Consider the following 12,443-nt stretch of genomic DNA (forward strand, 5'->3'; position numbering starts at 1 on the left):
TCAAACCATGGAAAAAAAAACCCATCAAATAACAATGCTACTTATTTAAAACAATTCATTATTTACACTTAAACTCATTAGATTTTATTCATTCTATGTTTTATTTGATGCAATGGTTTATGCTCTAATTGCTTCCTTGTTCTAAGTGGGGTTTTTTTGGTCTTTCTTTTTTAGGCGGAAGCGCCTATTGCAATTGCTTTCATGACCTTCTACGTCATAGGTCAAATTCCTGCCCTTTTTCATGGTAAACTATCGGATGTTATATAAACTAAGGGCACACAACTCTACAACACAACACACCCCCCCCCCCCCCCACACACACACACTGTTCGACCCCCGTTTAAACATCGTTTCTGATAATAGAACTGTAGTTTGTCTCTAAATTTTTACTTCATCGTTTTTAATTATCCATTGAAAATGCCTATAGCAAAGATAGCAAGTGGTAGATTTATGTTTTTGATAGTACAGGAACGAACGATAACTCTTGCGATGGTATGCGACATAAACAAAGGATAAGCACGGAGTCTGATGCCTGTAGATGAAATTCCGAGGGAAAAAATAGTTCAATTTGAAAAATTAATGCGTGTTTATGAGTACAGAAGGAACATAGGGAAACGGGTAATAAATGCTTTTTTAAATAAACAAGGGTGTGTTTAAATCTATTTAAAAAAGATTATTAGAATATTAATGATACAATGCCTATAAATTATTTGTAAACATACCAACGTTTCGCGTAGTAATCTCAGACAATACTGCATAACGTTATGCAGTGTAAAATTTTTGTCAACAAATCCACGTTGAGAAAAACTGGTGACTGTCCATCTTCGACATACGTAAGGTAAGTTAGGTTATTAATCTGTTATTTCTCATTGTATAAACGTTTGCCTCATCATTTTAGATTTTCATGTTACAATTATCTTGATCGAGGAGCTGGTACATTCTTAATCCGAAATTCCTATGACTCTTATCCCCGCTTGTATATTGTGACGTGCGGAGGAGACATGTCACAATATACAAGCGGGGGTTAGAATCAGAAATCTCAGATAAGTACATAAATTTTATGAAAGAATTTATATTGTTTGTGTTAGGCATTCATCGATTATTCTAAAATGTCGGTCTTTTGTTATGAATACTGTACAAAGCGAGGCCTACAGGATATCTTTAAAGATTAAAGTTTAGCACAATGGAATCGCATATAAAAGAAGATAACATTTCCTTTTTTAAACCTTTAATATTTTGTGACATCTATGCAGATCTATATGTTCATATGGTGATTTTATAATATGTAACGAACTGCACTGTATGATATAGGGTTCATTCATTTTGCTCACAAAAAATTACAATAATCAGCTTGGTTTAAAAATGACTCATGAATATTGCAAATTAATTTTCTCTAAAAATATCTCAAATATAGCTTTTAAGTATTATACAAGATACAATTCATTGGTTGGTATAATAAATATTCCAGATAGGCTATTGCAAAGAGACTTCTATATTTAATTGAACATTTAAAAAAAATTATAGTCTGTCACAAGTTATTGCTTCCATCGCTTTTTGATGATTTTTAATAAAATTACACATACCTGTGAAAGAAATACAGTTGAAATCGTTAAAAGGGAATATATCCAAGATATCTTCATTGAACAATTATCTCTTTCCACTCAGAAAAATTCACAGGAAAACGAAAACAGATTCCTCACAGAGATTTATAATGGGGAATATTTACATCTTCTCTCTATTCGGAATACACTCGGAATACATCGCGCAATTTTTTGACGTTATCATCCGGGCTTATTAATGACTGTTGCAATGCAAAATCTCCGTAGACTTTCAATTTCGGGATGTGTATTGAAACCTGAGACGGTAGAGGGGGGTGTTTCAAAACAGATAATCTGGACATTTTTTATATTAGTGGATGAACGTAGTTTGAGCACAAAGGTATTTACTATTATTGAAATATCAAGCAAAAAGTGGTGGAAGCAAAAACTCGGGACAGAGTATAATATGATTTATCCTTTTACCTATTGTATTTACTTGTATCTCAGAATTACGTTATCATTACTCTATAATGAAAGTGACTAAAATTTCCGATGGAAATTTCTCTACATCATTATTTATATGATAGTTTAAATTTTCAATTCATGAGAACTTGGACTATATACCAGTATATCTTTGATCTACCATGTTCATGATTAATTGCAATTCCAAAAAGACTCAATTATATACCTGACAATGATTATAGATAATAACCTTACATATATCTATTTGTTTCATACTTAGTATGTATATGTTCTTTCAGATGAATGTCAAGAAACTGATTAACATTAACTGACAAGAGGAGACAATGATATCCCAACATCATTCTTCATCTCTGGTGAAGGGGAGAGTTGCTAAATTTGGGTGCACTGCTAAATTCAAGCAAAACAAAGAAAAAGACGGATGCTATAAAAATGTGGTGTTGGCTTCCCAGTTCAGCACTTTTAAAGAGGGACAAACATTGTACGTTTGCAACTTCTAAATGGAAGCAGGGCATCTGAAATATGCTAGAATCCTCATCTTAATGGCCTTAACGCCATTTTCAAGGTTAGTAAATACATTTTTTTTTAAATTAGTATGAACTAATTATGCCCATGCTCGGAAGGAGAGGGGGTATATTGTTTTACCCTTGTGTGTCTGTTTGTCTATAACACAAATTTTGTCAACATTATCTCAGCAACAATCGCAGATGCTTGAAATTTAAACTCACTCTTTGTTAAGGCATGCCATTCGGTATGATTGATTTTTCAAAATATTTGATGTCAACTTCCAATTACATGTAATGTTAACTATGCTTTTTTGTATACACATCAGAGCAGGGGTATCACTAGTGAGCATTGACTCACAGATATCTTGTTGTCATATCTCTAATAATATAGTAAATATTCTTGTACTAAATGGATTTAAAAACTGAAGAATTTTGGAGAAAAAAATTAAACTTTCATTTACAGTTCATTCACTATATTTTCCATTACTTGTATGTTATATACCAAAATAACCTTACAATTATTGATAATTCATATCGTGTGATCTTCTTATATATCTCATCCTTTATTTGCATAATACATGTATACTTATGAAAATAAATAATTTAAATTCAAAATAATTTATAGATTAATTTTTTTTAAAATCCATGTTTTCTATATTGGAGGTCAAGTATATTGTAATGAAATATTGTTTGATAACATATCCATTATTCATTTTTCATCAACACATTTTAGAATATCCTGCTGAAAAAGACAGTTGTCATTGGTATAATGGATGCAAGACAACACTAGTGAATTGAAATTATTGTTACCACAAATGGCACACTCCAGGATTACAAGCTTTCCAAAAACACCATTACGGCATGCAGCTATAAAGGGATTCTTTGAAAGTCTATGTTCTGTAATGGTGGAAGTTCTCTTGAAGATTCCATTAGTATTAAAATAAAAACTTAAATGTTAAAAGTTCAAATGTCTTCAATACTAGACACCTGTGATTTGACAGTACAACATGGAGCAATTGTAAAGGACACATAATTTGTACATTATTGACTATCAATATATAGTTCTCCATAAATTACTGGGCTTTTACATTGTATTGTAATTCTCAACATTTGCATATATGTTTGATCTTTGTAAAATATGTTTGGTATACAGTACAGTAAGTAAATACATTCTTTCTAAGTTTTAAACATTTGTCAACAAAATATATGAACTGCAATCTGAGGATCAATTAGAGGTCTGCAATTCTCCACACATAAAATGACTTTGAAATCATCCTGTTACTGTTAAACTTGAGAATCTATTAAGAAAACATCAAAATCTCTTTATTGAATACCTTTTTTACAACACATTGTCCATATATTTTGTGTATTATTCTATGAAGCTGATTTCTCAATGGCTATTGCTTCTCAGGTAAGCAAAGTGACACACATACTACTTGATTCTGTAAAATATTGTAATCAAGTGATGTATAAATGTAACTTCTGCATTTTTGTGAAACATTAATGTAAAGAATAAAAAGTTTACTAAATTCTAATACTATAATATTCTTTCATCATTTTGATGTCAAAATGAACATTTTTAATAAATCGGCATAATAAATGAAAATGTTTTCCTGTAATTTCAGCTTGCATATAAGTATCAACTGTTATACGAATGTACTTCACAAAAAAAATGTTTTGATGTTTAAATTGCTCTTTTCATTTAATCTTTATTTAAGGCATGATCAACAGAGTATTTCCACATTTACTACATGTATATACCTTAATTGACATATTAGTATAGTGTTTTATGTTATATATATATCAAACTAATTCTTAAAAAGAAAATAGTTATAATAACACTATGACATTGACAACTTGCAATCATGCTTCCGCCTATCAGTACTTTCAGTACTTTGATTGAATATGGAATCGATATATATTACTACAGAAATAAAAGTAATTGTGAGATCAATTACTAATATAGATTTTGTTTGAGTATATCAATATATATAGGACAACTTGTTTTCTGATTGGTTGATCTAGGGATTAGTTGATCGTGAATCGAAATAGTGTATAAATTTATTCATTTAAGTCAAATATTGTTCGAATTGATATACAGTTAAATTAGCGGAAACTGCGGGAAGAAAATATATAATGAAGTTGTTAGCAGCAATCTTATATTTACATTGTTGTATATTGCTACATTCTTTCGGACACTTGTTTCCTTCTTCTTTGCGTTTCATCAAAGAAGGACATGTGTCGGAAACACCGGATGTGTGCGTTTTCGATATCCGACCCCTTCTCATCAAATCTCTTGGAGAATGCGCATTGTTTTGTGGATTGAATGCACTCTGTAATGCTTTCGATTATTGTTTTCTTAACGGTTTACACACTTGTCGATTCCGCTATGGACAAACAACACTGTCATCCACCACTACACAATGTGAAGTTTTCGAAATGACAGCTGTAAGTACCATTTTTACATTAAGGAAGGAGTCTTTTATGGTTTTCGAATTGTTAAACGTAAATTTGATTAATTGTTCATTAAATCTAGATAAAAGGAAATTAAAATAGTATATTTGTTCTGTCTTTTTTTACTTTCATACAACTTGGCATAGGAAAAGTAATCAATGTTTAAAATCTAACAAGGACTATATTTTTGGTGGAATATTGCCGTAGGAAAATATCACATGTTTCCCAATTCAGAATTGCTGCAGATTAATGAGTCTGTTTTAGCATTTTTAAAACAATAACTTTAATGTTCGATTGTTTTTTTACTAATTTGAACTAATGATATGATACTAAGGTTTCAAAATATGTTTTTGAAATATGATTTGCATATCAAATTACATTTTTATAAGTTTTTTAAAGCGCCCATTCTATACGTTGATTTGTGTGAAAAAATCACTAAAATAAGTTTTTCTCTCTTATCAAACGGTCAATATATTAGCTTTTCTGTCAATTTATATCTTTGTAAAAAGTCTTCATAATACCTACAAATCAAAAATATTTTATTAATTGGAAGCATAAAAAAGAATCATTTTTTCCCAAAATTTAAGAAAATTAGAGGAAATTCGGGCTAAGCAATATCAATTTTAGTATAAATATTTGTTCCAGTTTAGTAGTATAAGCTGAAAGACATTCTGATATTCTATCAATTCATTAAAGAATAGAATCTTCAAATCTTAAACAAATGTCTACATAACTGCAAAGAGCTACATGTAATTTTATCATCCTTTAAGTTGAGGAAAAAGGTAGTGACCTTGACCTGTCCTTTATGCGAAATAAAAAGGTCAAATTTGATTAAACTGATATAATCATTTGCTAATATGATCCGTTTGACTGTGTCAGAATTTTATGAATTTCTTATAAGAATATGGTTGATAACGAGAAGACTCCTTCCTTAAAAACTTTTAAACCTTGAACAAAGGCATATGTTACTAAGAAGAAGTACAATTTATACATTTACTTTAACCTTTAGCTTATTCTGTATCTAAGTGTCAACATTTCAGCTTTATGTTGATATCCCAATTTGTACCATACATATATGATATAAAACGAATCCTACTGCAAATATTTGACCTAATTAGAATCAGGGTCTATTGTTATACCACTATATACGTTTTATATGTCAGGTTTCCATTAAAAAAATACATACTACTGGTCTTTTCCAGAATATATCTTGACAAAAGGCTTTAGGACAAAATCAAATAATACATGTAATAGAGTAATATTCACTGTTCATTTTGTTTCCGTAACTCAAGGTCAAATTAAGTACACATCAAACTTTCAAAAATCGTTTTAAAAAGATGGTAAACTATAAAAATGGACATATAATAATGATATTATAATTCTTTGATGATATGCACATCTAAACACAATAATTATACTTAATAAGCTTCATGAAAACTGTTTTAGTTTAAAATTTTATCTTTATTTGCTAAACCAAGTTCAAGGATCGGGGGTCCTAGTAAAAATATGGAATTTATTTTTCCTTTTATTGCAGATAGCCCATAAACATAAATCCGAGTAAAACTATGAAAATTCAGTTCCTTGTTAGTGTCTTTTATTTTCACGAGTCCTCATACATGTAAACATAAGTATTACCTATTTCAGAATCAACTTAGAAAAATAAGAAATATCGATCATTGAAACAAAATACTTTAACAATAGAATTTAAAACAAAATTCAATAACAATTTAGTTACATCCTTTGCTCGTATTTTTTTTTTTAAATCTATGCCCTTTTTGTTCTCAAGTCACTCTTTTATATTTACAGAACAAAGACTGTTTAGGTGGATTCTTTTCAAGATCCGAAGGAATATGTAAAAATAGTAAGTTATGCTTAAAAGTAATAACACCTAGTTTGAAAGGTATATCAAATGTTACTTTGTACGGTAAATTTCTAATTAGATATTATTCTTCTTGGTATCGGAAGACAGGCTTAGAGTATAGCTTTCATATAGATTTACTTATAAAAATTTTTCTATACTGCATTTTAAAAACATTGAGTAATTACTCCGGCAACGAATCGATCTAAAATATTTTTGCAGGGCAGTTAAGGTTAAATTTGGTTTCAAAGAGAAGAAATTAAAAAAAAATTAAAAAAACAAAAATCTTAATAAATAAAAACATCTAAAGTTTTGATTTTTTTGAATGATGAATATTTTAATTTGTGTATCTTTTTAAAAAAAATATGGTTAACTACGAACAACAATTTAAAAAAAAACCATCACGTATATATATATCTTTAAGAACAGTAAATTACTTAGATAACTTGCACTCCATTATTCGCATGTCTGGGTATTGCGCCTTTGTCTTTTCCCAGTGAATACAGCGAGGGGCTGACGTAAACAAGACTGTTATTGTAATCAAAACAATGTACTTGGAAAATAGTTCGACATTTGCATACATGTATCTTTTTGACTCCTCATTTTAATGCAATTAATTTTGATCTAAGCTTCAAACGATACAATCAATTTTAATTATTTTCCCTCCAAATAACAACCATTTAGAGCATTTATTTGAAATGCATGTAATTATACTGCAGATATCTTAACGTAATAATATGGCTTCGTCATACAGAAGATTTAGAGATTTGATTCATATACATTCTGCTCTTTTTTTAAACAGACGTTTTATTTTACGATCAAGTTTTTTGTTTTTGTTTAATTTTTATGCATAGTGGAACAGCTAGACTCTAAATAGCTGCGACCTTTATGTAATCTAAGATAAATAAATGTATACACAATCTCAACTAGACAAATCGCTTATATATTAATAAAAACGTTTTTATTTTATGAAGTGACACTGTATTATATATTCTTTACAATACTTAAAATCTGTGTTTCGTTTTTGAAATAACAGTGACAGTTTTGTCGGATCTTGCGTTGCGTAAACCTGCCCACCAGTCTTCAAACTTTTACAACTTTACAGCTGATAATGCTGTAGATGGTAACCATGGTACAGACATTCAGAAAGACACGTGTACGCACACGGAATCAAACGACCATAGTCCTTGGTGGATGGTAGATCTACAAACTGTGTATTCCGTTACATCTGTCAGAATATTCAACAGAGGACTGGAGCAAGACGGAATCGGTAAGCGTACAAAGTAACGGCATTGAAGAATAAACATAAAGTGCACTTTGTATATTCATAACTTAAACTTATTGAATTTAAAACAAATAAACCAAAAACATCTCGATCTGCTCCCGATTATCTTTGCAAGTAAAGAATGCATACCAAAGTATTTTTTAAGATTACTCGATTGATTCCATTGCGAAATGTAGAAGTCTTGTAGGATATGACGTAATAATTAGCTTGTCAAATTCTGCTTTCCTTTTGATAGTTCTCAGGGAATGTATTGTAACGTTTTAAGTGATTTTTTTTACATTAATAAACAGCTTGTTTCCTTTGCATAGACGCTGTTGTTAATACTAGTTATACTTAATTCAATATTATCAAAATTGTGTATCAAGTAATCAGCAGCTCTAAAGCTTCGTATTAGATAAACGACTACTCATAAACTAATGGTTTGGATACTTTACCTGCAACGTGGAAACTAGTGAATGGAGATAGTTTAATGCAAGTAAAACACACCCCTGCAAATGTTATTGTCATTCAAATTTTAGACCACGTGGTTTAACTTGACCTTTTGAGTTTCGCAGGAAAAATCGTACCTCGTTTATAAAGTCTATTTCACAGTAAATCTAGGTTTTTGTAGTCAAATATAAAATCTAGAGGTTTATTGATTTTAAACTTTATCTTCGTTAATTGGTAAATAAAATGTGTTCTAGAAATAAATGTGACTATACAAAAATTAGTTTTTGTCTGCTGTTGCAACAACTAACATGCTTGAAAGAGATCCCTCCTGAGGATTGATTTTCGATCCGCGCCTGACCTAGTAATAACATCAATAGTGAAACAGACTATACCATTAAATGCAGAATTTTCCTTGAAAATGGCTTGATATATACTAAGTTTTAATGCAAAACGGACATCCATTATTTTTTAAAACATGTTATTGCACACCACAAGCATCAAAAATGGCTATGATTTTATTAAGCAACCCAATGTTTGTTTTTTCCGCCACTCTACACGTGGTTGAACACGAAAGATAAATCTGTTCTGAATATTTTCGTTTAATATAAATAACTGCTGGATGGTGAAATAAGATATACATCTTGAAAGCTTTTCCCGTTTTAACATAAATCAAAGTAGGATATGATATGAAAAACGACCAGTACTTACAATTTTTAGAATATTATCCGAACACTTATACTTCCGCTCGAAATTTCACAGGAACTGAACAAATCTCGGTGAAGTCTCGTGAACTTTCATTTGAGGACCTCTAGATTTATTACGTACTTAGCGACGATAAAGAAAACATACCGAACACATTTGCAGGGATGAAACAGCTTGGCGCAAATGAAAGATCAATGCAATCAAAGTACATATCCGTGCAAAGTGGGAAAGAAAATAAGTATCAATGTGACTCATACCGGGGGGAAACCTACAATCTGACCCAATTGTGTGAAAATTGAGCTTAACAAGAAAAAAAGTGCTTTATTTTCAAGATAGTGGGCAAAATATTTTGACAATTTTTTTAATTAACGGAATGTTTGCATGAACCTCTAGCAATTGCTGCAAACAAAATGACTTATCAAAGATCTTTTTATAAAATATAGTTGATATAATATCATTATTTACTTGCGTCAATGCGATTTATGAAGATCATTTACAGTGTTAGGATACACACGTCATGTGATAAAGTACATATGACGTCATAAAAATGCATATATTATAGTGTAAGATATCGCCGTTTATTTGTATAAAAAAGTTTCAAAGAAATTTCTCGATTAAAGTATTTTTTTTGTCAATAATTTAGACAGTGCCGTTTTCAGATATTATTTTAGCTTTGGACAGCCTTAACGTACCTGCAAAGAAATCAATTAAATTCTAAAAATACGAGGGCTGTTGGATATGTAATTTGTATTGCAGCACAGCGCGATAACACTCTGCATAATTTTGTAAATATAGATACTTTTTAATAGCTTAACTCAATACCTTATACACGGTATAAACACCAGCCTTAAGCTTCTCATAGTTTAAAACTAAAATTCATTTCAGTAGACCCAGTCGTTAACACCTGCTGTAAAAATGGTTAAAAGTGGGTTGGGTATTGATATATAGAGCTAATATTAAATTAATAAAATGAAAACTGGGTCATTCAGCAACGTATATTTTTTTAAGCTTTATGGGTCTGATAAGTATCTTATAAAACAGTTCGTAGGTGGAAAAAGAAATTTCTGACTGGCACACAAAATCAGGCTGACCTGTGACTTTAAATGGAAAGGCAAGTATTTTAAACGTCTTAGAAATAAATGAAAGTGATGACAGATACACGATTCGTGATATTGTCAGTTGTTTGCTTTTCATTTTGAAGCGTAATTTGAAAGTACGAAAGATTTCTGTCCCATAGATAACGCATGGATATTGACAAATGACCAAAAACAGATACAAGTACAAACCTCCCAGCAATTGCTAAAAAAAAAGTTTCCTCAGTTCATTCAAAGACAGTTTCCATATGGCAGCTGAAGGCGTGTGGTTGCCGATAGAACTACAAGAACAGATAAGTTTTATACTGTATACTCTTCTCATGTGATGGTATAGCGGTACAAATTCTGGCGCCAAAGGTCATCAGTGTTACGGGTCGGTATAACCAAGATGTTATACTAAAGAGCTTAAGAGCCATTTCCATAACGACGCCCTGTGTCAGGATTTAGACATGTTTTTCTACTTCATAATAATGCTCCATCACAAACATTTGAGCTTGGGAAGTGTTTTTTTTTACGTCAAAGAAGGTTACTTTCTTGCCACTTCCATCATATTATCCAGATCATGCACTTTTTCCATTTTCCAAAATTTAAAACCTTAACCAGTCATCTTTTTAAGTTCCGACAAACCTTGGCTCAGCCAACAGTCAGTGCCCCAGAGGGCTACCGAAATCAGCGTACTTTGACGCAATTCAAAATTGGTATCAGACATTGAATTTATGTATTTCGATCCGCGTAGAATACTTGAAAGAGATGTTATGTTCATCTCACTATTCGAGTCGAATGCTGTTGAGGTACTGTGCAATGCATATTTAAATTTGAGTTATTCGTAATTTACAATTTATTTATTAACATTTGTTTTATTACTTTTTAGATGTGTCAGACCGCCTGCGGAATGTCTCTGTCACTGTAGGGCTGACAGAATCAACAGTTAACACTGTATGTGGTTGCTTTGCTGGTCCGGGTACTCTGTCACAGGTGGTCATCATCGACTGTCCGACATTACCACAGGGGAGATTTGTAAAGATCTCCAAAACAACCGAGTATCTCTCTCTTTGTGAAGTTGACGTGTTTGGAGTCGCCGTATAATCATCATCATTGCAAATGTCTTAGCTGGAGCGTTACGTAAATCTCTATAATTTCGATTATACTGTCTATTCATTTTAATGTGACTTTATTGGATTGCTTCTGGTTGTTATTTTTTACAGCTTGACAAGTCTTACTTATACATGTACTTGGTCGTAATATATTACATGCATTTGATATATTAAACGTAAATTTTTGTAACTTCCAATTGAAATTAAATTTTGAGAATTTTGTTTAAAGCTATTTATTATTGCTTTATTTTTATTGTACATGTGGGATGTTAATAATGCCAGTAGATAGTATACATAATACAAATGTTTTTGGGTTTTTTCTGTGATCGGCTTCGGCCGATCACAGTTCTGTCCATATGAGGCATCCGGCAAATTTAACTATTTGCGCACTCATTGCGCCTTGCACTATTTTATTTACTTTGCAATGACAACCTTATTCAAATCTATAAATAGACGTAGATTACTATAAACGTTACTCTTATCATTTTACTCTGAAAATAAAACATTTATAGGGTTACATACATAATGATTTTTTTTCACATATGCGTAAGAATATTAGTCGGAAATATATTTCGAATACTAAGTGTAACACATTCATACCGTGCCATTTCGGGAACAATTAAAACGGTGTTACATATATATATATATATATATATATATATATATATATATATATATATATATATATATATATATTTATTACTGCATTTAGCGTATATTATATTAACAGAGTTGACCAATGGTATTTCATGCCGATAATTCCTTTAAAAGGAATACTTGTCTGTTTTGAAATCATTTACCAAATGTTTTTGTTGTCAATTGACTATATGTGCACATATGTCTATTAAAAACATTTATTTTAAAATTCACACGTATTATATATTCAAGGAACTGTATTCGCTTAAATTTTGAGTACAAAAATATTAACTTCATAACACATTGAATAAAATTATGATTGGTCTTATATAATATACAATGTATCACCGAAGACTTAAAATGAGAC

The 12,443-nt window shown here is 30.7% G+C and overlaps 1 protein-coding gene and 1 long non-coding RNA gene across 2 annotated transcripts; both read left to right on the plus strand.

Annotated features, from left to right (window-relative positions):
* Nucleotides 1–309: 309 nt before the first annotated feature.
* LOC128170655 (uncharacterized) lies at nucleotides 310–4,419 on the plus strand. Its single transcript, XR_008241872.1, has 3 exons — nucleotides 310–838; nucleotides 2,300–2,583; nucleotides 3,258–4,419. It is a non-coding gene; the product is annotated as an uncharacterized LOC128170655 (long non-coding RNA).
* A 241-nt stretch (nucleotides 4,420–4,660) lies between these two features.
* LOC128170630 (uncharacterized) lies at nucleotides 4,661–11,432 on the plus strand. Its single transcript, XM_052836406.1, has 4 exons — nucleotides 4,661–4,972; nucleotides 6,785–6,839; nucleotides 7,873–8,106; nucleotides 11,218–11,432. Exons 1-4 carry the CDS (start codon nucleotides 4,661–4,663, stop codon nucleotides 11,430–11,432), a joined length of 816 nt encoding a protein of 271 aa, XP_052692366.1.
* Nucleotides 11,433–12,443: the final 1,011 nt, after the last annotated feature.

This window comes from Crassostrea angulata, chromosome 2 (assembly GCF_025612915.1).
Source record: "Crassostrea angulata isolate pt1a10 chromosome 2, ASM2561291v2, whole genome shotgun sequence".
NCBI classification, from domain to species: domain Eukaryota; kingdom Metazoa; phylum Mollusca; class Bivalvia; order Ostreida; family Ostreidae; genus Magallana; species Magallana angulata.